Source organism: Agelaius phoeniceus, chromosome 28 (genome assembly GCF_051311805.1).
Source record: "Agelaius phoeniceus isolate bAgePho1 chromosome 28, bAgePho1.hap1, whole genome shotgun sequence".
Taxonomy (NCBI): Eukaryota; Metazoa; Chordata; class Aves; order Passeriformes; family Icteridae; genus Agelaius; species Agelaius phoeniceus.
Genome location: NC_135292.1, coordinates 5112902 through 5139651, shown reverse-complemented (window position 1 = coordinate 5139651; position 26750 = coordinate 5112902). Strand labels below are relative to the sequence as shown.

The following is a 26750-nucleotide window of genomic DNA, read 5'->3' as shown; positions in this document are numbered from 1 at the left end:
TTTTTTCTCTTCTCCATCTCTCTGTCCTCCAAAAGTCCGGAGGGATGGAACAGTCACCTCAAAACCACTCAAATTCCACTGAAAATAATTGAATTTTAACCCCAAAGGGCTCAATTCCACGTCAGATTGCTTGTTCCTTCCTCAAAAAACTCAATCCCATGCCAAACTCACTCCATTCCACAGCTGTCAAGTTGAGATGGGGTTGGAAGGAGATTGGGAGAAGTGGGATCTCAATTTGGAGCAATGGGATGGGGATTGTGTAGGATGTATTTGATAGCAAATAAAACTTTCCGAGTTACTGATTCTGTCCCGTTCATTTTCAGTCAGTTCTGTTTGCAGAGTGCCACCTTCTCAGCTGATTCAATTCTTATAAAAGTCCCATGTTTTAAATCATCTAACCCAAACAATCCAAAAACCAATATCAAAATAAAACCACCCGCACACAATTAATTTTTTAAAAATAATTTTAATTTTTCAAGAGTACTTAAGGATGTTATTAAAGTTTAATTGTTTGGTTGAAATGTCTGAGAAATTGCAGTGGTGTTTGGTTTTGTGTTTAGTATATTTGTAATATGCATTGTTTAACTAAGATCTGTTAGATTGCTTGTTAGTTTCTTTAGATATTTTTCATCTGAAGTACTTCAGTCATCGAGTTCTTGGAACGTAAACTAGTTTGGGGGAAAAGTTTGCTGTGCATGAGGGTCTGTGAATATGCCCCAGGCTGATGTAAGGGGAAAGGTATTTCAGGGGATCCCCGAAGGTAACAGGGTGCTCCTGGCTGAGCGCCAAGATGTACCCGGCCGTAATAACCTTTGCTCCATGGTCCTGGTCCCCCATTAAACTTTTATTAAAGTCCTTTATGAACTGTTTACATTTTCACAGGAGAGTGAACGTGTTTTTCACAGGCAGCTTCACAGAAACTGGAACACGTGGGGGTTCCCAGGAGGGGGCACCGCTGATCCAGGGCATGGAGGCGCTGCCTGCAATCGTCCATAACCGCCCATAAGGAGCCTCCAGGGCTTTACCCTCCATGAGCTGCAGCAGACGTGTCGGGAAAGGTGACAAGAGCCCGTGGAATGGTGCTTGTTGCAGGCAGATTGGCCACTTGCAGCTCTTCAAAACTGCCTCCTGTGAAAAATGAAAAAACTTCAACCATTCAAAAATGTGAAAAATGCGTTCACTCTCCTGTGAAAATCTAAAAAGTTTAATAAAGTTTAATGGGAGAGCAGGACCATGGAGCAAAGGTTGTTACAGCCGGGTGCATCTTGGCACTCAGCCAGGAGCACCCTGTTACCTTCAGGGATCCCCTGAAATACCTTTCCCCTTACATCAGCCTGGTGCATATTCATAGAGCCTCATGCACAGCAACTGGGAAGGGTTTAACAGTTTACTGGGTATATTAGCGTTCAGAAACACATAATCACCAGAATGATTATATGCAGGTGCTTTTATTGAAGAGCTCTGGGTGTCAGGGGTACCAACCCAAATCTGACTCCGACATGGGTTTGGGATGAACATGTTTTTATATTCTATCGTTACATAACTTTCATGTTAATGATTAAACTTCAATTGTTCTATTGTATACATAGATTTCAGCCAAGCATGGGCTCCTTGTGGCCCCCCTCAAACTTCTAACATAGTTTCTCACGATTCTTCTTATGGTTAAACAATAATTATACTTAATTACTAAACAATCATCACATCTAACAATTATATCATTTATCATGTACTGCTTACGCAGGTGCAATTTCACATGATCTGGCAAGCACAAAGCCTAACATTTTCAGAGTCTATTTTTGACATTTTTCCAGGGCCCCACTATCATTCTCCCCCCTTTGAAAGCATTTTCACTTCACTATAGGTGTAAATGTTTTCACTTGATACAGTCCTTTATTTCTCAATTTATTCTTGACGTTCTTCAAGTCCATGGTTGATGTAAACGTTGTCGTGGATGCTGTCACGCACTGGAGAACCAGAAGATGGTGGGCGTGGATCTCGTGTCAGTGCCTTTATTATCTTCTGGTTCCAGGATGTTTTCTTCTGTATCTCTCCTTTTAAGATGCTGTGAACTAACCAAATTGCTAAGAATACAATTAGTAAGATTATCACACTCTCAATGATAGATTTAATCCATGAACTCACATTCCACCCTAACCCTTTAAAGATTTTGCCTAGCCAGGTCGTAGTCAAATCCTTTTGCTCTTCTTGTACTTCATGCTCTATTTGTTTCAACTGATTGATGTCATATTCTACATCTGCAGTTACATTTGGGATGTGAACGCAGCAATGACCAACTTGTCCCTTTAAAAATCCACATACTCCATGCTCTTTCAGGAGTAACAAATCTAAGGCTAATGGATTTTGTAAAGTCATTTTTGTGCTGGCTTGTAATTGTATGTTTAATTCTTTAAATCCTTCCCGGGTGACTCTTGCCAGTCTATCTACCTGACCTGTAAGTTTGTACAGCATCTCCCTACTCTTATAGTTTTCTACAGGACCAAGCAAAGACTCTAGGGCCCACCCAAATTTCACTCCACCAGAGGGTTCTTGCCAAGTGTCATCTGGATTTTCATTGTCTAGAACTTCTCGTCTTGCTCTTATCTGCACAAATTCATGTTTTCCGTTAAATGGGGACTTTTTCCAAATTGGACATGAGGTTGGGAGGCCTAAAGTAATTTCCTTTACTTTCCCATCTACAGGCAGATGTGTTGTCCAGGTGCCATCGCTTGCTGCCCATACAAATTGTCCTGGACCTCGGACTGTACTCCTGGTACATCCTACAACTGCTTTATAATTCCCTCTGCCTTGTTTATGTTTGATCCCTCTGCAAGCACAGCCAGTTTGTAGGGCTATTGCCAGGGGTGGCATCTGCTTTATCTCTGCATCATCAGAAGTGCAGTCATAAGTTTTATTACATGCCCACCAACTTACTTTGTCTGCCCTCGTTCTGCTACTGGTGGCAGTGTTTGTTACTGCTGGATCTGTTTCATTCTCGGGGCCTTCCCACTTAATGCACCAAGGGGTGTTTGCCATACATTGGAATCTTTGAAGGATACTCACAGACCATGCACTGTCCCAAGGCTCTGTCTGATCTTCCTGATCCTTGGCCTCACACTTCCATACCAGAGTGGTTTCTGTAACATTTTCTGTAATCTTTTTATAGTGTGGCAAATAGCATTGCCATTGTGTGATGCCTCCTGATTCTCCCATAGGGGTTCCTAGTGTGCCATCACTTAGAATACAGTCTTTCTGGCCCATGGGTCTCATCCATGTTCCTATTTTCTCCCAAGTTTCCTTGATTACTTGCCTCGACTCAGGTACCTGTTTGCATGCAATTGTTTTGTTGTTTTGTATTTCAGGTAGTTTTGATGTTATGATTCCCCAATTTACTGAGTCTCCTGCTGCCTTTGGTATTGGCAGACAGGCAGTTATTCTACAGGTGTTCTGCATTTGGCAAAGTCTTTCACTAATCCAATCATTACATTCTCAGCCCAAACTGCATTAGAAACCTTTATCACCTGTGTTTCTGTTTGTACCTCTCTCTTCATTCTAGAATGAAGAGTGGTAAGTTGATCATTTTGCATTCCAAAAAAATGAAAATCTGCGACTCTTCGTTCCAGTTCTTGATGTACACCTCGTCTCCTGGATGTATGTTATGAACTGGGCTCTCGAGAGTCAGCGGTCTATTCCACACGAGGATGCTCCGGAGCCGAGCTAAAGTTTTCCCGAGAGACAGAACATAATTATACACTTCCTGCTTTCCTGTGACGTGCACATTAGGGTTAGGCTCAGGAGATTCATATGGTTTCCCATGCAATATCTCATAAGGGCTGACTGACATCCCACTCCTAGGCTTTATCCCAATCCTCAACAGTGCTATTGGCAAAGCCTGGGGCCACTGCAATTTGGCTTCTTGGCATATTTTACTGATTTGCCTCTCTAGTGTCTGATTCATCCTCTCTACCTGTCCACTCGACTGGGGTCTCCACGGTGTGTGGAGGTCCCAAGTTATCCCCAGCAATCTACTTACCTCTCTTACTACTGTAGTTATGAAATGGGGCCCCCTATCTGATGATACCCTAGGGGCACCCCGAACCTGGGAATAATCTCCTGTAGTAACCACTTTACTGTTTCCTTTGCTTGGTTGGTGCGACAGGGAAGGGCTTCTGGCCACCCAGAGAATGTGTCAACCCCCACTAACAGGTATTTGTATCCTCGAGTTCTTGGCAGTTCTACAAAATCTACCTGCCAATAGTGTTCTGGCTCTATTCCTATCCGAATTCTTCCTAGCTGTGCTTGTCATCTAGCCACTGGGTTGTTTTTCAAGCAGATATCACATTTTGACAACACTGATTTTGCCATTGTTAACATCCGTACCGAAATTAAACTCTGCTTTAGCAATTGTACCAATGCCTCTGCTCCCCTGTGACATTCATTATGTTTAATTTGTAGAACTTCTCTCATTACCAAGGGGGTACCACTATCTGTCCTGTGCAGTCACATACCATCCTTCTGAATTCTTTTGTGCATTTAGCAAACGTGCCAGTTTCTCATCTTCTACTGAATATTTTGGTTCTGGAGGCAAATTGAATTGGGATATATTAAGCTATAAAGGTATCAATGCCATTGTTGTTTGCACCTCTCGAGCAACCTGTTGGGCTGCCCAGTCTGCCTTTCGATTTCCCTCACAGATTTTGGAGTTTCCTGATTGCTGTGCTTTGCAGTGTATGATTGCCACTTGTTCAGGTTTTTGTACCGCCTTTATCAATTGCAGGACTGCTTCCTGATGTTTAATGTGCATACCCTGAGAAGGACAATAGTCCCCTTTCTTTCCACAGTGCTCCGTGTACGTGCACCACTCCAAAAGCATATTTTGAGTCAGTCCAGATATTTATCCTTTCCCCTTCACTTAATTCTAGTGCCCTGGTTAAAGCAACCAGTTCTGCCTTCTGGGCAGATGTATTTGGTGGTAATGCCTTTGCCTCCACTGCTGTACTGACTGTTGTTACCGCATACCCAGCGTATCTGGTTCCGTTTTCTACGAAGCTGCTCCCATCTGTAAACAGCTCCCACTCTGGCTGCTCTAGTGGGACGTCTTTCAGGTCTTCTCTTGCTGAGTAGGTGTACTCTATTACCTCCACACAGTCATGCTCTAATGGGCCTTCTTCAGTTGTGGTACCTAGGAACAAAGCTGGATTCAAAAGGTTAGTTGTTTTTAATGTGACATCATCCTGCTCAGTCAGGACTACCTGGAATTTCATCGTCCTGCTTGGGGATAGCCAATGGCCCCCTTCTGCTCTAAGACAGTGGTTACCATGTGTGGTACATTGACATCTATGTGCCTTCCCATCGTGAGCTTCCTGGCTTCTTGTATCAGCATCACAGTGGCTGCGACTGCCCGCAGACATGGAGGCCACCCGGCACTTATGCTGTCAAGTTGTTTGGAAAAGTAGCCCAGCGGCCTTTTCCAGCTTCCCAGACCTTGGGTCAGGACTCCTAGTGCTAGGCGCAGCCTTTCATGGACAAACAGCTGAAAATCTTTAGACAGATCAGGTAATGCTAATGCTGGAGCAGTTGTCAGTGCTTCCTTTAATTTTAGGAAGGCTTCTTTCTGTGGCTTGCCCCAGGTGAATGGCTGCATCTTCTGAGCTTCACACAGGGGTTTCGCAATCAGTCCATAGTCCATGATCCACAGGCAACACCATCCTGCCATCCCGAGGAAGACTCGCAGCTCATGTAGATTCTGGGGCTCTGGAATAGCACAAATAGCTTGGATACGGTTAGTGCCTAGTTTTCATTGCCCTTGTGAAATTTCACATCCCAGGTAGATCACAGTCTGTTGGGCAATTTGTGCCTTTCCTCTGGATACTTTATAACCTCCCATTCCCAGTAAATTTAAAATCTCAATGGTTACCTTTATACAGGTTGCTTTTCTTCTGTAGCTATTAGTATATCATCAACATACTGCACCAACAGGTATTGGTCTCTTGGTACTTGCCCACTCTCGGTGCAAATCTCCAGCTCCTTTGCCAGTTGGTTTCCAAATAGGGTCGGCAAGTTCTTATATCGTGTGCAGGTGAGTTGGGTCTTTCTCCCATTCCCTGGGTTTTCCCACTCACAGGCAAACAGTTTCCTACTTTCTTTGTCAAGGGGGATGCAGAAAAAGGCATCTTTTAAATCAATTTCAGTAAACCACCTATATATCTCTTTTACAGATGTTAGCAATGTGTAAGGATTTGTTACCACTGGAGAAATGTCCTTTGTTATTTTATTGATTGCTCTCAAATCCTGCACTAATCTATATTCACCATTTGGCTTCCTTACTGGAAATATTGGTGTAGTAAATTCTGATTCACATTCTTCTAAAATTTGGTATTTCAAGAATTTCTCAATAATCTTTACTTATTCCTTGCCATGCTTCTGGTTTTATGGAATAGTGTTTGACTTGTAGAGGCCTCGCCCCTTCTTTTAACTCTACATGCACTGGTTGTGCCAATTTAGATTTCCCTGGTATATCTGTCTCCCATACAGAGGGAATCACTGCATCTCCTACCTCCCTAGGGATAGAGGGAACAGGTTTTTCTTTGATCATTAAAATCTGTCCCGTCTTTGATTCAGATATTTTCATTATAAGCTCCCCATTTTCAAAGGTTATTACCGCATCAAGTTTCGCTAGCAAATCTCTCCCTAAAAGCGGAATTGGACACTCAGGTACGTATAGGAATTCGTGTGTTATAACTTTGTTCCCAAAACACAAATCTAGGGGTTGCAAGAATGGCCGTTTTTCCTCTTTCCCTGTAGCGCCGACTATTGTTGTTTCCTTGTCCCCAATTTGTCCTTGCAGATCATTCAATACCGAGTGAGTAGCTCCTGTATCTATTAGAAATTTGACCTCTTTATGTCCTAATTGTATATTTATAACAGGTTCCTTAACTTGTTCTACTGGCTCTATGTCTAGTCAGCTGGTATACTCCCCCAAAACCATCCCCTTGGTAACCTGCTGGCACTGATTGCCCTGGTGAAACTGGTTGTTCAAGTCTGGACATTGTCTTTTCCTGCTGAACTTCTTATAGGTCTCCCCACATCGCAAAATAAATTAGGGTCCCAATTTGGATCCTCAGTTGGGAAATTCTCATCTAAATTCCCTGTTACGAGTCTGTTTCTGATGTTCTCTCTTACCCTTTCTTTGGCTGCCTTAAGTACCATCTCTTTCTCAGTAGAATCCATCAAAGTATCTAATATTAATATATTAGATATATTAATATACTATATATAAATATATATTAGATATATTAATATAATATGTTATTTTTTATATATATATATATATATATATATATATATATATATATATATATATATATAATTGTATGTCATCCCAGTCAGGATTTTGAGGTTTTTATAACCATTTTTACTACTCATGCCATTTTATCAGGATTTTCTCTATGAATTCTGGCTGATTGTTTCCAAATAACTAAATCTGCAGGAGAGAAAGGCACTTTTATAAATACTGGCCCTTCCACTCCTACACTTTGTCGCAAGGGGGCAATTACAATCCGTTTTTGTCTGCCTATGTCTTTTCTATCCATAACTGGGGCAAGGTTAGACCGACTCCTGGTTCTGTGGGCTACCCCATCGTTGATTCTCTCTCTCTCCTTTCTAACCACAGTTAGGTTTTGCTCATCTTCCGAGGAAGAGGGATCAGGTGACGATGGGAGAGGAGAATAAAGAGGGAAGGGTGTACTAGACGAGACAGGTTCAGGACTAGGTGTGATCATCTTCATGGTCCTCCACATGTCCTTCAAGTCTTTGCATGTCCTCTGGAAGCGAAGCCTTCTCTGCCCCATTTCCATCCTGCGCCTTCTGGCCTCTTCTTCAGCTCTCCGGGCCGCTGCTCTCTGCTTCATGGCCGCCCTTCTGGGCCTGAGGCAGAGGAAGAAAGGCAGGAAGAGCAGCTCAGCAGCAGCCCAGTAGGGCCCCTGCTGCACGGCTGCCCAGAGCAGGGGTCCCCAGGCAGGCTCGGGTGCCTCTGGGGTAGCCTGCTCCAGGCCCTCTTTGCCCAGCTCTGCATCCTCATCCCAACTGATCACCACGGGCCGTGGGAAGTGGAAGAGGAGCAGCACCAGCAGCACAGGGACTGATTTGGACACCATGGTCTGCAGGAGGAGCGAGACAATTTGTGCTGCTTTGCACAAGAGTTGCAAACCCGTGTGTTATTAGGGAATGGCCGCTCCTGCTGTGCCAGAGCGCTCGAGCAGGGGTGAGAATCTGGTGTCAAAGTGCATTCATGTGCTCCATGTTGCATGGGGCACCCGTGTGCAGGAATAGAGAACACCTTCCCTCAGATGGGATCTGCTGTGGCAAGGCCCCTCTGGTTTTCTCCTCCACGCAGCAGTTTGCAGGCAGAATGTGGGCAGATGTAACTTGGAGGTCCTCCTGCTCACCCTTGGGTTCCCCTTGCAGAGCCTCAGCCCCTGCGTTCTGTCAGGGCCCCTGGGCAGGTGGGATATTCCCAGAGGAGAGGGGCCGGCTGTGTCCCCATTGCCCCTGTCCCTTATGTGCCTGTGCTCAGGAGGGCACAGAGAGGATGGGGACTCCTGCCTGCCCCGTGTCCTGTCCGCCTGCCGGGCCTGTCCCAGGGCAGCCGGGCTGTGATTGCTGTGCTGTGTCCCCCTGTCCCTGCTGTCCCTGCTGTCCCTGCTGTCCCTGCTGTCCCTGCTGTCCCTGCTGTCATGGCCCACTGCAGGTTCCACACCTACACAGCCATGGTGGCTCCTGAGCTCTGCCGGGACCCGAGTGACAGTCTGAGTGGTGGCACTCCTGGTTTTCTTGCATTTGGCATCGCGCAGAGCAGAGGCTGGATCACAGCACCAAAGGAGCAGCTGCTGCAGGGGAGGAAAGGAGCCTCTGCATGGCCAAGGGCTGCTGTGGTGCCCCTGTGTCAGGAATTCCCCACAGCTGACACCTGAGTCCAGCATGGACACTCACAGACACAGCGTTTGTTCAGGCATTGCCTTTATTGCATCTTGACAGGGACTGCAGCTGCCTGAGGGAAGTCACCCTCCCGAGACAGGAGGGCAGAGAGTGAAATTTAAATTAACCAATTGTGATTATAGGCATTCGTAGCAACAGTCTATGTACTGTATATATTAATATTAAACAAGACACAAAATAATTATTGGATCATGAAGATCAAGCAACATTTGCTGGTTTAGATAGAAATAAAGTATACTTCAGTTATGGTTAACTGCAATAATTCTTGGTAACTTTGGTGAATTATAAGTTCTATGTAATATAAGGAAAAGTGCCATTATTTAATTCCTACTTATTATTAAAATATTTACGATCTCTTACAAGAGTATTAATCTACATTATAGTAATAAAAATTTTGGAAAATGTTTCTAAAGACAACTATTTTTAGATAAGATATTTTAAATATTTCAAAACTATTGAAGAATTTGAATCAATCTCCAATCATTGGGCCCGATGCCTTCAGATGGTGCGTTCCTCCGAGCAGATGCAAAGGCTCTGTATGGGAAAGGGTTAAAATCGATGCAGTTACTACAGATCCCGTGAGGAGAGAGAGGGCAGAGGGGCAGGGTGTGTCAGGAGCCCGGAGCCTGTGCCCCGGCGCAGGGCTGTGCTGGGCAGCAAGCGCAGCTCTGTGCGCCGGCTGCTCACAAAGATGTGCGGCTCGCCTTGGCCGGCCCAGAGAGCATCTCCAGCAGGAAGCTTTTCTTCACACAGCCACTGCCTGTGCTCCTCCAAAAGCCTGCCCTGCCTACCTTCAGCATCCTGGTTGTATCCCTGTTCATTCCAATCAGCCTGGCCATTTGCTTTTCTATTTCTTTCGTGGCCCGGCGCATTTGCTCCATGTCTTTGAATCTCTTCCTAAGGAGCCGCCTTCTCCGCTCGCTTTCCACCTTCCTCCTTCTGGCCTTTTCCTCAGCTCTCTGGGCCGCTGCTCTCTGCCTCGTGGCTGCCCTTCTGCGCCTGAGCCACCAGCCCAAAGGCAGGAGCAGCGGCTGAGCAATTTGCCAGAGCTGGTGCAGGTAGCGCAAGGCAGCCAGGAGCCAGGGTCCCCAGCCAGGCTCAGCTGGCTCTGGGGGGGCCGCTTTCATCTCCTCTGCACGGGGCTGCCCATCCCCGTGAAATCTGTCCACCACGGAAAGTGGGAACAGGAAGAGGAGCAGCACAAGCCCAGCCAGGACTGCTCTGTGCGCCATGGTCTGCAGGAGGAGAGAGACAAGGCTTTCACTGGGGCTGCCAAGGGAGCTTGTGGGGGCTGAAGTGAGGCCCGGAGGCGCAGGGATGTGAGGGCAGAAGCAGAGGGCCCCGGGCAGCTGGCAGGCAGCAGGGCCTGTGCCAGCGGGCCAGCAGCAGCAGCCCCGTGCCCCGGCCAAGGCGCCGGCCCCAGGGGCTGGCCCTGGGTGCAGGGGGACAATGCAGGCCCGGGTGCGGCGCTTGTGGCCCGGCCCTGGCCCGGCCCAGCCCCGCCACGTGCGCACTCACCGCTTGCCCAGGCTGTGCTGGGCCAGCGTTACCTGCGGGGGCCTTTTCCAGCTGCCCCCATTGTGACACGCTGCCCCTGGTGTCACAGGGGCCAGAGGCATCACAGCCGGGCCAGCCCTGCCCTTGGTGCCCAGCCCAGCTCAGGGGCTCCCAGTGGGCCCAGCAATGAAAGCCCCGGCAGGCAGCAAGTGCAGCCCCTCTGGGAGGGGATGGGCCCCAGGGCTCCCTCCACAAAGCAGGCAGAAGTTGCCAGACATGTTGTGGAAGAGAAAAGAATATAACTGATAATCTTGAATCGGATACATAATATCAACTATGAGAGCACCAGAGGTGCTTCTGTGATGGCGCTGGTTTTTCTCTCTTTCTCTGTGGAGTAGGTGAGGGTGGCTCAGTTTTCCTGCCTGAGTCTTCCCAGATGCAGCCCATCCAAGAGCTCTGTGAAACCTTCCCATTGTTGGACATCACTGAGATGGAACAGTAGCCAGGCCACCTCCAGGCTCTTCTACATCAAGAAGCAGCACACGGCTGGTTCTGGCAGAGAATTTCAGCTGTTTTGTACAAGAGTGGCACAAATTGGCCACTCGTGCTGTAGCGGAACAGCTGAGCAAGGGGCAGGAATCTCAGGTCCGAGCACATTCATGCGCTCCAGCTGGCAGGGCCTCAGCGCCCGCCCTGTGCCCTCGCGCATGGACGGACAGGCCGGGCCCTGCTCGCTGCCCTCACGGGGGCACTCCTGGCCCCAGCGCTCTCCAAGGCCTTCTCCAGGGGCGCCTTCCTGCGGCCTTTCCGTGCCTGCACCAGGCCCAGCAGAGCCCTGCAGAGGGGCTGTGGGCCAGGGCCCGCAGGGCCAGCGCCAGGGCCAATGGCTTCTTCCCCCTGCCACAGGGCAGGCCGAGCTGGGCTCTGGGGAAGGAAGCCTTGGCTGTGAGGGCTGTGAGGCCCTGGCACAGGGTGCTCAGAGCAGCTGCGGCTGCCCCGTCCCTGCAAGTGTTCCAGTCCAGGCTGGATGGGCCTTGGAGCAGCCTGGCCCAGCCAGAGGTGTCCCAGCCCATGGCACAGGGGTAGAACTGGATGGCCTTGGAGGCCACTGTGGACACTCACAGACACAGTGTTTGTTCAAGCACTGCCTTTGTTGGAACTCTGCACTGACTGCAGCTCCAGAGGGAACAGAATGCCACAAGAAATGAGGGCGGGCATTGTCCTTTCGAAAATCTATCATATACTTTAAACATCCTCAGGAACAAATCACAATAATAGTCATCCTTACCTTAAGAATTTTTTTCTGGAGCGTTCTAAAAGATATATGAACTAATAGAATGACAATGGTGTTTGGACATTGTAGAGTGTGAAAAGTTACTTAGTATGACAAAGATTCAACACATATCAATTCTGGTTCATTGCCATAATTCGCAGTAATTGTTACAATTAATGATAATTACTATGTAGTAAGTAGAATGTAGAATCATTCTAAGAGAATTAGTAGTTGTCTCTTATAGAATTCCTATGTTTATGTACTAAAATGTACAATTTTTATACTATGCAATGAAATTCTTTATAGATAAAAAAATAAACTATCTAAATTATTTCTAAACTAAGTATGAAGTTAAATCAATATCCACCTAATGCGTGCCTCGGCCACGTTTCGGGGTATCCCCGTCCGGCTGTGGCTGCTCCGGATAGCACAGTCCTGTCCAGCACAGCCTGCCTGGACTCCCAGGCAGCTTCCAGCTGCAGGCTACCTTAGCAAGCTCAGCTCATGGGGGATATCAGCTCTTTAGTGATTATCAGCAAATCATTTGGGATTTCAGCTCTTTGGCTTGCTAAGTGCCTTGGGCAGATGCGGGGAGAGAGAGGAGAAGTCTGTGAGGTTCCACAGACATGTCTTTATTGGGCCCTTCTGCGAAGGTTTTCAGGGACAGCCTCTTCTGCCAATCTGGGCAAAAGTAAAGGTTTTTATAGCATTCAGGGTTTTTAGAAATTGTTCAATAATAAGGGTTGAGGCGAAAGTGACCTATAGTCGTAGAGAGAGATAAGCAGGGGCCCAAAGGCGGAAGAGGGGCATCTTAGGCCCAGCCATCATGACTCGGCATTTCCTGCCTTAGGCTGCTGAAGGCCAGGGAGGCCTTGCAGGCCCTGTGCCTGCCCCATCCATCCATCCAGCCCAATCCTCCTTCAAATGCCTCCATCCTCGAGCAAATGCAAAGCTTCTGTATGGAAAAGGGTTAAAATAGATACAGTTAACACGGATAAAGTAAGAGAGAGGGCAGAGGGGCAGGGTGTGTCAGGAGCCCGGAGCCTGTGCCCCGGCGCAGGGCTGTGCTGGGCAGCAAGCGCAGCTCTGTGCGCTGGCTGCTCACAAAGATGTGCGGCTCGCCTTGGCTGGCCCAGAGAGCATCCCGCTCACCTTGCTGTTCATTCAAATCAGCCTGGCCATTTTCTTCTTGATCATCTTCATGGTCCTCCACAGCTCCTTCAAGTCTTTGCATGTCCTCTGGAAGCAAAGCCTTCTCTGCTCCATTTCCATCCTGCGCCTTCTGGCCTCTTCTTCAGCTCTCCGGGCCGCTGCTCTCTGCTTCATGGCTGCCCTTCTGCGCCTGAGGCAGAGGAAGAAAGGCAGGAAGAGCAGCTCAGCAGCAGCCCAGTAGGGCCCCTGCTGCACGGCTGCCCAGAGCAGGGGTCCCCAGGCAGGCTCGGGTGGCTCTGGGGTAGCCTGCTCCAGGCCCTCTTTGCCCAGCTCTGCATCCTCATCCCAACTGATCACCACGGGCCGTGGGAAGTGGAAGAGGAGCAGCACCAGCAGGGCAGGGACTGATTTGGACACCATGGTCTGCAGGAGGAGAGAGACAATTTGTGTTGCTTTGCACAAGAGTTGCAAACCCGTGTGTTATTAGGGAATGGCCGCTCCTGCTGTGCCAGAGCGCTCGAGCAGGGCTGAGAATCTGGTGTCAAAGTGCATTCATGTGCTCCATGTTGCATGGGGCACCCGTGTGCAGGAATAGAGAACACCTTCCCTCAGATGGGATCTGCTGTGGCAAGGCCCCTCTGGTTTTCTCCTCCACGCAGCAGTTTGCATGCAGAATGTGGGCAGATGTAACTTGGAGGTCCTCCTGCTCACCCTTGGGTTCCCCTTGCAGAGCCTCAGCCCCTGCGTTCTGTCAGGGCCCCTGGGCAGGTGGGATATTCCCAGAGGAGAGGGGCCGGCTGTGTCCCCATTGCCCCTGTCCCTTATGTGCCTGTGCTCAGGAGGGCACAGAGAGGATGGGGACTCCTGCCTGCCCTGTGTCCTGTCCGCCTGCCGGGCCTGTCCCAGGGCAGCCGGGCTGTGATTGCTGTGCTGTGTCCCCCTTGTCCCTGCTGTCCCTGCTGTCCCTGCTGTCCCTGCTGTCCCTGCTGTCATGGCCCACTGCAGGTTCCACACCTACACAGCCATGGTGGCTCCTGAGCTCTGCCGGGACCCGAGTGACAGTCTGAGTGGTGGCACTCCTGGTTTTCTTGCATTTGGCATCGCGCAGAGCAGAGGCTGGATCACAGCACCAAAGGAGCAGCTGCTGCAGGGGAGGAAAGGAGCCTCTGCATGGCCAAGGGCTGCTGTGGTGCCCCTGTGTCAGGAATTCCCCACAGCTGACACCTGAGTCCAGCATGGACACTCACAGACACAGCGTTTGTTCAGGCATTGCCTTTATTGCATCTTGACAGGGACTGCAGCTGCCTGAGGGAAGTCACCCTCCCGAGACAGGAGGGCAGAGAGTGAAATTTAAATTAACCAATTGTGATTATAGGCATTTGTAGCGACAGTCTATATACTGTATATATGAATATTAAACAAGACACAAAGTAATTATTGGATCATGAAGATTAAGCAACATTTGCTGGTTTAAATAGAAATAAAGTATACTTCAGTTTTTGTTAACTGTAATAATTCTTGGTAATTTTGATGAATTATAAGTTCTATGTAATATAAGGAAAAGTGCCATTATTTATTACTACTTAATATTAAAATATTTATGTTATCTTACAAGAGTAGTAATCTACATTATAGTAATAAAAAGTTTTGAAAATGTTGCTAAAGACAACTATTTTTAAAGAAAACATTTTAAATATTTCAAAACTATTGAAGAATCTGAATCAATCTCCAATCATTGGGCCCGATGCCTTCAGATGGTGCTTTCCTCCGAGCAGATGCAAAGCCTCTGCATGGGAAAGGGTTAAAATCGATGCAGTTACTACAGATCCCGTGAGGAGAGAGAGGGCAGAGGGGCAGGGTGTGTCAGGAGCCCGGAGCCTGTGCCCCGGCGCAGAGCTGTGCTGGGCAGCAAGCGCAGCTCTGTGCGCCGGCTGCTCACAAAGATGTGCGGCTCGCCTTGGCCGGCCCAGAGAGCATCTCCAGCAGGAAGCTTTTCTTCACACAGCCACTGCCTGTGCTCCTCCAAGAGCCTGCCCTGCCTACCTTCAGCATCCTGTTTGTATCCCTATTCATTCCAACCAGCCTGGCCATTTGCTTTTCTATTTCTTTCGTGGCCCGGCACATTTGCTCCATGTCTTTGAATCTCTTCCTAAGGAGCCGCCTTCTCCGCTCGCTTTCCACCTTCCTCCTTCTGGCCTTTTCCTCAGCTCTCTGGGCCACTGCTCTCTGCCTCGTGGCTGCCCTTCTGCGCCTGAGCCACCAGCCCAAAAGCAGGAGCAGCGGCTGAGCAATTTGCCAGAGCTGGTGCAGGTAGCGCAAGGCAGCCAGGAGCCAGGGTCCCCAGCCAGGCTCAGCTGGCTCTGGGGGGGCCGCTTTCATCTCCTCTGCACGGGGCTGCCCATCCCCGTGAAATCTGTCCACCACGGAAAGTGGGAACAGGAAGATGAGCAGCACAAGCCCAGCCAGGACTGCTCTGTGCGCCATGGTCTGCAGGAGGAGAGAGACAAGGCTTTCACTGGGGCTGCCAAGGGAGCTTGTGGGGGCTGAAGTGAGGCCCGGAGGCGCAGGGATGTGAGGGCAGAAGCAGAGGGCCCCGGGCAGCTGGCAGGCAGCAGGGCCTGTGCCAGTGGGCCAGCAGCAGCAGCCCCGTGCCCCGGCCAAGGCGCCGGCCCCAGGGGCTGGCCCTCAGTGCAGGGGGACAATGCAGGCCCGGGTGCAGCGCTCGTGGCCCGGCCCTGGCCCGGCCCAGCCCCGCCACGTGCGCACTCACCGCTTGCCCAGGCTGTGCTGGGCCAGCGTTACCTGCGGGGGCCTTTTCCAGCTGCCCCCATTGTGACACGCTGCCCCTGGTGTCACAGGGGCCAGAGGCATCACAGCCGGGCCAGCCCCGCCCTTGGTGCCCAGCCCAGCTCAGGGGCTCCCAGTGGGCCCAGCAATGAAAGCCCCGGCAGGCAGCAAGTGCAGCCCCTCTGGGAGGGAATGGGTCCCAGGGACTCCCTTCACAAAGCAGGCAGAAGTCCCCACTGATAAGGTTCCAAATGGAAAAGATTATAATCAATAATGTTGAGTAGGATACATATTATCAACTATGAAAACACCTGAGGTGCTTTTCCTAATAGGACTTGTTCTTCTGTCAGTGGGGTTGGGTGATGGTTGCTCAGTTTTTCTTGCTTGACTATTCCCTGATCCAGTCCATCCAAGACTTCTCTGAAACCTTCCCATTATCAGACAGCAGAAATGAAGAACTGCAGTGAAACCACTTCTAGTCCCCTTCAGATCAAGAAGGTGCAGGGGGATGGTTCTGGCAGAGAGTTTGAGCTGCTCTGGACAGAGTCGCACTGCTGTGTTAGCAGGGACTGGCTGCTTGTGTTTTCCTTTGGATGAACAGAATCTTCCTTGTGTCCCCAGTGAACACATGGAGCTCACACCAGCAGTGCCTCTTGCCTGTTCCCTGCCCAGCCAGACCTTCCAGCCCAGCTGAAATGCCCAGCGTGGCCTTTGAGCACAAAGGGATTGCAGAGCCAAAAGCATCTGTGTAGCCACCATGGTGTTCAGCGGCTGCTGCTCGGGGAAGGGCACTGAGAGGAGGCCACTGCTGCTCTTGTCAGAGCGCTGCTGTGCAGGGATGTCCCTCGCCCTGCTCAGTCCCACATCTGCCCATCTTTTGGCCTGCTCTGAGCTCAGGTGGATGCCATCTGCTCCCAGCAGACCCAGCTGCTCCACGGTAGATGCACAGGCATGGAATCCAAAACCTTGAGCATCCCCTGAGTAGCCAGGCATTCAGCTGTTCAGTTTGTCACGGCCCACATCAGGGGTTAGAACAAGATGGTTTTTCAGATTCCTTGTGACCTGAACCATTCCAGGCTTCTAGGATTTCTCCATGGCTGACTTTGGTCCCCTCAAAAGACCTCCTCTCTCCTCTCTTCCCTCCACCTGTGGAGAATGCATTCTGATGCTGCTGCTGCTGTTGGGACAGGTTGGTGGATACTCTTCCTGCCATCCCATGGGTGCAAGCATGACTCCTCTCTGAAGTCTTTGTCCCTGAATCAGTGCCTTCAAAGAACAGTTATCTCCCCTCCTTCCTTTTCCATTCAGCACTTGAGCAGACACAGCATTTCTCATCGTTTCCACAGAACAGTACAGGTGCCAGTTCCCATCTTGTGGAGCCCTCTGCCATAAATCAGCCTGACAGGTTTATTCTCTACGTAATGGGAAATGATGACAAATGCAGCTGCATAATCTAGTTAGTAACTCACCATAATGACTGCCTCTGGGCTGATTTATGGGTTTTGTCATATGTGAGCTTTCAGAACTTTAGAGGTTACATTTTTCACACTTTTTTGTTGGAATCTCAGTTTATCAGATTTTACTGCAGCATTAATTACTTGCAGTACAACCCTGGACTTCACAAATGTCTCACATCAGCATGAAAAAGGCAGAGAAAACAAGAACTGTTGTGAATTAATGAGCTGGGTAACACATGTCTCACAACAGGCATGAAACAACCTGTGTTCTTCTTCAAGCCACAACAGAAAGTCCAAATGTCTGGTTTTTTGGTGGTTTTTTTTGGGTTATTTTTTTGGGTTTTTTTGGGGGTTTTTTTGGATTTTTTTTTTTTTTTTTTTTTTTTTTCACAAAACACAGGCAGCAGCAAAGAACTGAAACAACACAGCCAGGCTTAAAACCTGAAAGATCTGCAAGGCTGAGTCTATCCTAGTTAATGGTGAAATGATGTGTGAAGCTGTCCTAGATGTTCAAATGAAGAAGATTGATTCCCAGTTATAATATGGCTTCTAAGCAAAACACTGGGATTATATAGGAGAAATGCATGTGTCATGAAACAACCAATAAATCAGAGAGACAGTTCCAAGCTCTGCTGTGAAGGTCTGGGAAATGTTCAAAATTACCATCTGTGGAGTTTGGTGCAGGATAAGCTGGAACAAAAGGCCATCATTACCCAAATTGATTTCCTTTGGGCTGGTTTGTTGGTTTTTTTGGTTTGTTTTTTCTTTTTCTTTTTCTTTTTTTTTTTTTTTTTTGTTTTTTTTTTTTGTTTTTTGTCAGATAATGTTTTATAATACTCCAAGAAATATGTTGAAAAGGTCAGCATGATCCATCAGACACAAGCAGGGGGCTGGGGTAGATGCAACGTGTTCCTTGCACTGGAGGGTAGACAGAGGCAAGATCTGGTTTGGGGTCAATCACACCTGGATCAGGGAGGTGGCTGAAACCTGGGCTGGCCAAAGCCTTAGAATCACAAAATATCCTGGGCTGGAAAGGACCCCCAAGGATCACCAAGTCCAACTCCTGGCCCTGCAGAGGACACCTCCCCAAGAATCCCACGCTGTGCCTTGGCATGTGCTGGTGGGCAGGAGCACACAGCTGGCTGTGGCTTTGGGTGCATGGGTAAGATGAGATGGTGAGGAGCATCCCTGCTCCCTGAGCTCCTGGAGAGCTGCAGACACTGATCACTGGTAAGGACAGCACCAGGGCCATGGCCTGGGGCTGGTGATCTGGTGTCTCCTTCCTGCTGCTGCTTTCTGCTACAGATAACAGCCTGGTACCAAGGTCTTGTTGCTGAGGTGATAAACGGCTGGGGAGATTCCCCCCCTGCTCTTGTCTGCACGAGTTCTTATGCTCAGCACCAGGAAGGATTGGGCCAGAATGGAGGCATTTGGGGTCTCAGGGCTGAGGCTGAGACAGACAGCCAGGCAGAGCAGCTCCTCCTGGCTGATGCAAACATTAGCCCTGTGCTGGCCAGGCCAGTGATCCATAGCTATGGGTCCACAGTGATGGTGGTGCTGGGTATTCACTGGGAGAAGAGGAGGTGTAAAATGAAGCTTCTGAAGCTGCTTGGGATCCTGGAAGCTGCTCAGACCCCACTTGACCACAGTGGTTGTTTGGCCAGCTGAAGTGATGGAATTTATTGGGCTGTGCAGGGACAGTTTTCTGTGCAAACATGAAGGACTTTCAGGGGGGATGAAATACGGCCTCATTGTAGAAACAGCTGGGCTGAACACTCTTTATTCCAGCTATGAATCTTTGCTCTGAAGAGCAATGGATTCCACCTTTCATTAAACCAGAACTTGTTGTTGTTGTTGTTGTTGTTGTTGTTGTTGTTATTTTGAGGAACAAAAATGACCTTTCTTGTTTATTTTATTAGCATTTTAAAATCGTTCTTGTTTATTTTATTAGTATTTTATATCATCTTGTCACCCACTGGATGCATGAAACATGAGATGTTACCAAAGTGTAGCTCACTTCAGACAGGGAGTTCTGATAGTTGGCAGATCTGTACAGGTGTCCTCATCCTGGGTGCATTGGATGTTATCCCATCCAAGCAGGCAGTTTAACACAAGCAGCCTTTTCACTGAGCTTAATTAACAACAGAAATAAAAACTATATCTTTATAGCAAAGTTACTTTGACATCTACCATCACTCAGCGAGAGGTTTATTGTTATGGACACATAATATTGGCTTTTTGCAGAGATTAAAATGGATTTTCTATCTGTGGTGTTCAAGTAACTTTGTTATTGTCTTGGTTTGAAAAGCCAGGTGTCTGCTAAGGAAGGCAGGAGCCTCCCCTGGAGTGGAAAATGTAAACCCCTCCCTCTGAATTGTTATAATTTTGAAATTAAGGAGCTTTCAGGCAAAAATATGGGAATAGGAATAACAGTTCTTTTTTAGGAAAAATTAAAAATATAAATGCAGTAGTACAAATGAAAAAAACCCCACTGACAGAGTCAGAACAGGGCCTGACCCCCTGTGGGTCAGGGTGCTGGCAGCAGTCCCATTCAGTGGTGGCTGCAGCCCTCCTGCAGTGCCAGGTGTGGCTCTGTTGGAGCAGGGATCCTGGAGAAGGGTGGAGTTTTCCTCTGAAGGTCCAGGGCTGCTGTAGATGGGCCTGGGAATCTTCCTTCCTCTGGGAATCCAGGAGGAAAAGGCTGATCCTCTGGGAATCCCGTGGAGAAGAAAGACAGCTGCTCCTCTGGGAATCCAGGAGGAAAAGGCTGCCTACAGTGTTCCAAATCTCAGATTCTGTCCAGGTAGGGATGCTTGGCTCCTCCCCCTGGGCGGAGCATCTCCCAATGGGATGATGTCATTTAATCAGCCATGCAGTGACACTCAGTGGCACATTACCAGAAGATTAATAATTAATAATCAATGGCCCATTAATGGAACACACCTCCCCACAGGGAGGATTGGTTGTGGAAGAGAGAAACTGCCCAATGAACAGAAGATAACTGCCCCACAACTGACAGATGGCAAACAGAGCACACACTTATCTTGCAGTCCAGGACCTGTCCCCACTGGCTGCCCCCATTCTCCAGAGTTCATGGTGTCCAGGGAGGCTGCAGCTGCCGGTGCCAGGAACAAACGAGACGGGTCTGGGTTTCAGAAAGCTCCAGAATCCATTTCTGACCCCCGAGAGACAGGGCAAAGGCAGGGCCATGGGGCTTTTATAGGGTATCCCAGGGCTGGAGTTTGGGTTTGTGTTGGATCGGCGGGAGAAATGTGGCATGCAATATGACTGATCAGCAAGTCTCGAACTTTACTGAGAGTCACACATATTTATATTGGTGTTAATAAAGCTCATACATATTGCAAAGGAGTGCTCATTATTGGTTAGTTACTTATCGGCCAACTACGCCTACTTCTGCATTCTTGTGGTTATTCTGTTGAAACTATTCTTCATATTTTTGGCAAAAGAGCCTCTCCCCTGTCCTGTTGTTGCATCAAGGGCATAATGTCCTTGCCTTATATGGACACTGACTGCTGACTTCTAGACTTCTCTCCTTCTTGCTTAACCAGGGGTATTATGTCGACGTGACCTTTCTCAGCCAGCCAACTGTCCACAAAGCTCAGCGAGACAAGGCTCCTGTCCGTGCTCTCCCACATTCCACAGCGCCCAGGCCACACCAGGAGTGCTCAGAGCTGCAGCCAAAAGCTTCCTATCGATCCTCTCTTGCAGAGGACACCAGCACAGAGGCACAGGTGCCACCTCCTCCAGCTAAGCCCAGGAGATGCACCTCCTCACCAGCTGCAAGAGCAGGACGCTTATGTGTCAGCCGCCCCTCCCAACCCCGTTCTTCCCCTCGTGCCTTGAAGGCGCATCCCCACCTTGAGACACCCGGGGCAGGAAGAAGAGCTGGCCCCGGACGATGTCCTCGTTGGTGTGGAAAGGAAGGTGCCCTCAGAGCAGCTCATAGAGCAGGATGCCCAGGGACCAGATGGTGGCTGGCTGGCCATGGTAGCAGCCAAAGAGGATCCACTCCGGTGGGCTGTACTCCGGCGTTCCTATGGGACACAGGCGCAGCTCATCAGGCCCATGCTGCTCCCTCCCTCCCAGCCAGCTCCTGTTCCACAACAGCCACCCTCTGCCCTGCCAAAAAGCAACTTGGCTGCAGCTGGCTGAAGATGGATTCCCCCTCCTTCCTTCCCTCCTTCCTTCCCTCCCTCTTCCCCCTATGCCAGCCAAGGGGGGAACTCCACTGCCCGGCTGGGCCCCAGCTTTGGGCTCACCTGACATCCGGGTGTAGAACGTGTCCTGGAGGATCGTGCCGCAGCCGAAGTCGATGAGCTTCGCCTCACCCGTGGCCAGGTCGACGAGGACGTTCTCGGCCTTGATGTGGCGGTGCAGGACGCCGCGGCTGCTGCAGTGCCCCATGGCCTCCAGCACCTGGCGGAACAGCCCCCGCCCCACGGGCTCCGTCAGGAACCGCCGCTCGTGCAGGAAGTACCAGAGGTGCTGACAGCGCTGCGGACGCTCCATGAGCAGCGCGAAGCCCTCGGGCACCTCGAACCAGTCCAGGAGCCGCACGACGCTGGGGAAGCCAGGCCGCGACACCTTCCACAGCAGCGCCAGCTCCAGGGGCACAAGGGCGCCCTTGCGCTGCGGGGGGACCGCGATGCCGTCAGGAACGAAAGAGAGAAACAAACAAATCACACTCCAAAGTCATTCCTATTAGAGAAGTAACCAAAGAAAACAACGTAGCAATAACGAAGACTGTTGGCTTCTGGCTTCTTTCCTCTTTGCATGAGACCAAGCTTTTCATGGGGAACAATTGCCTCCTCTGACAATTTTGCCAGAGTGGACAGGAGCAGAGCATTTACTTTTCAAGTAGAAAAGGGAAATCGTGTCAGTAATGTCATCTCTTTTCATCCTCCGTTGACACAGTTGCAGGCTGTCAAAAGACATGGTCTGCAGTGTAAAACTTGGGGACAAGTTTCTTTTTCTGTCAGAGGATGAGGAGGGGAAGTATCCCAGAATCATGGAGTCGTGGCATGGTTTGGCTTGGAAGGGATCTGGAAAATCCCATGGGTGCAACCCCCCTGCTGTGGCTGGGGACCCCTTGCACTGGCCCGGCTTGTCTAGAGCTCCATGCAGCCTGGCTTGAACACTGTCAGGGACGGGACATGCCCACCTTCTCTGGGCAACCTGTTCCAGGAGAGTCTTTTTTCTGAATCCCTTACCTAAACCTAATCTCTCTCCATTTGGATCCATGCTCCCTTGTCCTGTCCCTGCCTGCCCTCGTACAAAGTCCCTGTCCAGCTTTCTTGTGGGTTGCCCTCAGGTACTGAAAGGCCACAGCTGGATCAAGGCTGGGTCTCTTTCCCAGGCTGAAGAAGCCGAGCTGTGTCAGCCTTTCCTTGCAGGAGAGGAGCTGCAGCCCCGGCACCATCTGGGTGTCCCTGCTGGGCCCCTGCTGCAGCGTGTCCACGTCCTTGCCGTCCGTGCCGGGGAGCCCGGCAGAGGCGGAGGCAGCGCTGCAGGTGCAGGGTCAGCGGCGGGGAGGAGACCCGGCCCTGGCAGCGGCTCCGGGAGCAGCGATCGGTGCTGGGCCGCCCGCACTGCAGAGAGCCGGGGCCCTTGTGCCTGCCCTTGTGCCCAGGGCGCCTTTCCCCGCCGCCCGCCCGCCCGCCCGCTCGGGGGAAATGCCCCCTGTGCCGCCCCTCAGGGCCGCCCCTCGCCGCTGCCCCGGGCGCTCCCGGCGCCGCCTGGAGGGGCCCAGGCCTCGGCCTCACCCTGCTCAGCCCGAGGCCTGGAAAAGCAGATTCAAACACCCACCCAGAAAGTGCCCCAGGATGCCAAGGTCAATCTTTTGTCACCAGCACGGCTTTGCTGTCAGAGTCTGGACGAGAGTAGAAAATCACCAGGGGAAAAGAGCATGAACAAGTTCTGCCTTGGCACTACCTCAAGCTGTGGGGTACCAGTTGTTGGTTTCACTGGCTCTGGATTGAAGGCACTTGAGACAGTAATTCATGTTCAGACTCAAGTGTTTATTATTTCTTATCAGTAAAACAGCCTCATTACTGGGAGTTCAGCAGCTTTTCAGTAGAAGGCACAAAATGGCCAACAATCTCTTGTTCCAAGGTCTTTTAAGACTAAACTATCCAATTAGGAACTGACACCTAGATTATTTTCCCTTTTAACCCAATAACTGATCCCAAAGAGCCTGCAATGTGGAATTTCTGCCCAATTACAAAAAGCCACCCAAACCCATGAAGAAGAAGGAAGAAGCATGAAGAAGAAACCCAGGACAAAACACTGTGCCCTCCATTTTGCTTCCATCCACAACATACTAAAAATCCCAAAACCTCAATTTCTCAGAGTCAGAGTAGACCAAAGCCCAAAAACTGGAGGTGATAAAAATGGACTAAAACCACAACCAAGGAATCTGCATTGCCCTGAAATACCTTTCCCCTTACATCAGCCTGGTGCATATTCATAGAGCCTCATGCATACCCATAAATTTATTTACATATTCCAGGAATGATTTTACATGGCCCCTCCCTGGGTCTGCCTTTTCAGAGCATGTGTGTTTCTTGGCTGTGGTTTTGGCTCCTTCTCTTTATCACCTCCAGGTTTTGGGCCTTGGTGCACTCTGCCTTCAGACGGGGAGTGCTGATAGTTGGCAGATCTGTACAGGTGTCCTCATCCTGGGTGCATTGGATGTTATCCCATCCAAGCAGGCAGTTTGACAGAAGCAGCTATTTCACAAGCTTAATTAACAACAGAAATAAAAACTTATAACAAAGTTACTTTAAAAAACAGTCCCAGCCCATATTTGATCCCAGTCTGTGTGGTCCTGATCCATATGGTCCCAGTCCCTGGGATCCCAGTCCATACAGTCCCAGTCCATATTTGATCCCACTTCAGGCTATCCTGGTCTGGAGGGTTCTGATCCACAGGATCCCCATCCATGTGATCCCAGTCCAGGTGATCCCAGCCCATATTTGATCCCAGCCCATCTTTGATCCCAGCCCATCTTTGATCCCAGTCTGTGGGGTCCTGCACACACTCCCAGGGTCTGGAATTCCAGTTCCCAGCCAGGAAAAAATGTTCCTGCCCTTGAACTTCCTTCCTATCCCCTCAACAAATTGCAATACAATTATAAACAAAGAAATAATAATTGAACTTTAAAAAATTATAATAAAAATAAAATATAAAAATCTCAACTCTTCTTTACAATACTCCAACAGTGATTCAAACCAAAGCAACAACTATTACTATAATATTACCAATGTATATAAATAAACAAATTATATATCAAGAAATACCTTTTGAAAATTTTAACTCTATGACTAATGTACTTTAGATAAAAATATCTAAAGAAACTACCAAGCAATCTAACACACCTTACTAAAACAATTCATATTACAAACTAAACACAAAATTACAATATTACAATTCATACACATATGACACATATGACAATATTACAATTCATACACAAAACACATATTACAATTCATATTACATACTAAACACAAAACCAAACACCAGTACAATTTCTCAGACATTTCAACCAAACAATTAAACTTTAATAACATCCTTAAGTACTCCAAAACAATTAAAATTATTTTTAAAAGGTTTATTGGGGGTGCGTGGTTTTATTTGGATATTGTTTTTTTAATTGTTAGAGGCTAGATGATTTAAAAAATGGGACTTTTATAAGAATTGAATCAGATGAAAAGGTGGCACTCTGCAAACAGAACTGACTGAAAATGAACAGGACAGAAATCAGTAACTCTGAAAGTTTTATTTGCTATCAAATACAACCCACACACACAGCCCCACACATTCCCAATCCCATTGCTCCAAATTGGGATCCCACTTCTCCCAGTCCCCTTCTAACCCCATCTCACCCTGGTGGCTGTGGAATGGAGAGTTTAGCATGGGATTGAGGTTTTTTGAGGAGGGAACAAGGAATTTGAGGTAGGATTGAGCCTTTTTGGGTTAAAATTCAGTTATTTTCAGAGGGATTTGAGTGGTTTTGAGGTGACAGATTCATCCCTCTTGGCTTTTGGAGTGGAAACACATGGAGAAGAGAAAAAAATTCAGGCCAAACCAAAGGAGAAGCAGCCAGGTGTGTTCCCAACATGGATCACAGGGAATGTGAGTGACCAGGGCTGTGCCCAAAGTGCCTCCTCCAGTGGGGGATGGAGCTGCAGCAGCGCACGAAGCTCTTCCTGCACTCAGGGCACTCGCAGGGCTTCCCTTACCGGTGCCTCCGTTGGTGTTGGGTCAAGTTAGAGCTGCAGGAGAAGCTCTTCCCACACTGGGGACACTCGTAGGGCCTCTCCCCAGTGTGGATGCGCCGGTGGGTGACGAGGGTGGAGTTCTGCTGGAATCCCTTCCCACAGTCGGGGCATTGGAATGGCCTCTCCTCTGTGTGAATCTGATAGTGCTGGAGGAGATGGGAGCTGGTCTGAAACCTCTTCCTGCATTTATCACACTCGTAGGGCCTCTCCCCTGTGTGGATGCGCCGGTGCTTGACGAGGTCAGAGTTGCGCTTGAATCCCTTCCCACAGTCGGGGCATTGGAAGGGCCTCTCCTCTGTGTGACTCTGATAGTGCAGGAGAAGATCAGAGCTGGTCTGAAACCTCTTCCCACACTTGGAACACTCATAGGGCCTCTCCCCAGTGTGGGTCCTCTGGTGGCTGATCAGGTGGGAGCTCCTCCTGAAGCTCTTCCCACACTCCCCACACTCGTAGGGCCTCTCCCCCGTGTGGGACCTCTGGTGCCTGATCAGGCTGGAGCTCTCTCTGAAGCTCTTCCCACACTCCCCACACTCGTAGGGCCGTTCCCCAGTGTGGATCCTCTGGTGGCTGATCAGGTGGCAGTTCCACCTGAAGCTCTTCCCACACTCCACGCATGTGTGGGGCTTCTCCCCATCATGGAGCTGCTCATGGAGCACCAGCTCTGAGCTCTGGCTCCATCTCCGGCCGCCTTCCCGGCCCAGGCTGGCTCTTTCCCCCTCACATCCCCGCCATCTGCGTTTGCAGCCCCTCCTCGTGCGGCATCTCCGGGCCTTTTCCTCCCCGTTGGCTTCCTGCGCCGTGGAGCCGCTCAAAACGGCCTCTGCCACCAGGTTCTGCCGCGGGCATTTGTCCTCCCTGCTCTCCATGCTCAGCTCCTGCTCTGGGCGAGGAAGGACAAGGACAGGATGGGATTTGCCTCCGTGCCACAGGCAAGGGCAACGAGATCCCCCCAGGCCGTCTCTGGGGACGCACTGCCCCCTCTTGGCTCTCCCCATTTCAGGATGCCGGGGCTCTTTGGGCTCCCGGGCTCCCTTCTCCCCTCATTCTCTGCTCTGCGCTGCAGCGGCTCCAAGGAGTCCCCCCTGCCCCTCTCCAGGCTCTTGAGGCTCCCGCCAATGGCGGCGCTCCCCCCTCTCTGGCCTCCCCACTTTGGCCTCCTGGGGGACACAGGGCTCTGCTCCTCCAGGCTGCCTCTGCCGGCAGCCGCCACCGCCACCCCCCCGATGTCTCCCCGAGGGGCCTTTTCCGCTCAGCCTTGGACTTCTTCATTCTCCAAACATCCCCCCA

The 26750-nt window shown here is 49.7% G+C and overlaps 2 protein-coding genes across 2 annotated transcripts in view; both read right to left on the bottom strand.

Annotated features, from left to right (window-relative positions):
• LOC143696047 (uncharacterized) overlaps positions 1-26343 on the bottom strand; it is a 343050-nt gene extending 316707 nt beyond the window's left edge. The window contains exon 1 of the mRNA XM_077191253.1: positions 25716-26343. Coding sequence (XP_077047368.1) covers positions 25716-26329 — 614 coding nt within the window. The 5' untranslated portion in view covers positions 26330-26343. The remainder of the gene's footprint in view (positions 1-25715) is intronic.
• Positions 1903-23658, bottom strand: LOC143696027 (serine/threonine-protein kinase pim-3-like). The gene is made up of 4 exons (XM_077191240.1): positions 23641-23658; positions 21441-21810; positions 21165-21215; positions 1903-1964 (listed from the first exon to the last, which is right to left on the bottom strand). The coding sequence occupies exons 1-4, from the start codon at positions 23656-23658 to the stop codon at positions 1903-1905; spliced, it is 501 nt and encodes a 166-aa protein (XP_077047355.1).
• Positions 26344-26750: the final 407 nt, after the last annotated feature.

What these genes read in the sequence shown, in the direction of transcription:
- LOC143696027 (XM_077191240.1), bottom strand. An exon ending in GTTCTACACCCGGATGTCAG is followed by an intron (nt 21,216 to 21,440) that starts GTGAGCCCAAAG and finishes TGTGTCCCATAG; the next exon opens with GAACGCCGGAGTACAGCCCA. An exon ending in CCTCTTTGGCTGCTACCATG is followed by an intron (nt 1,965 to 21,164) that starts GCCAGCCAGCCA and finishes CTGGTTCTCCAG; the next exon opens with TGCGTGACAGCATCCACGAC.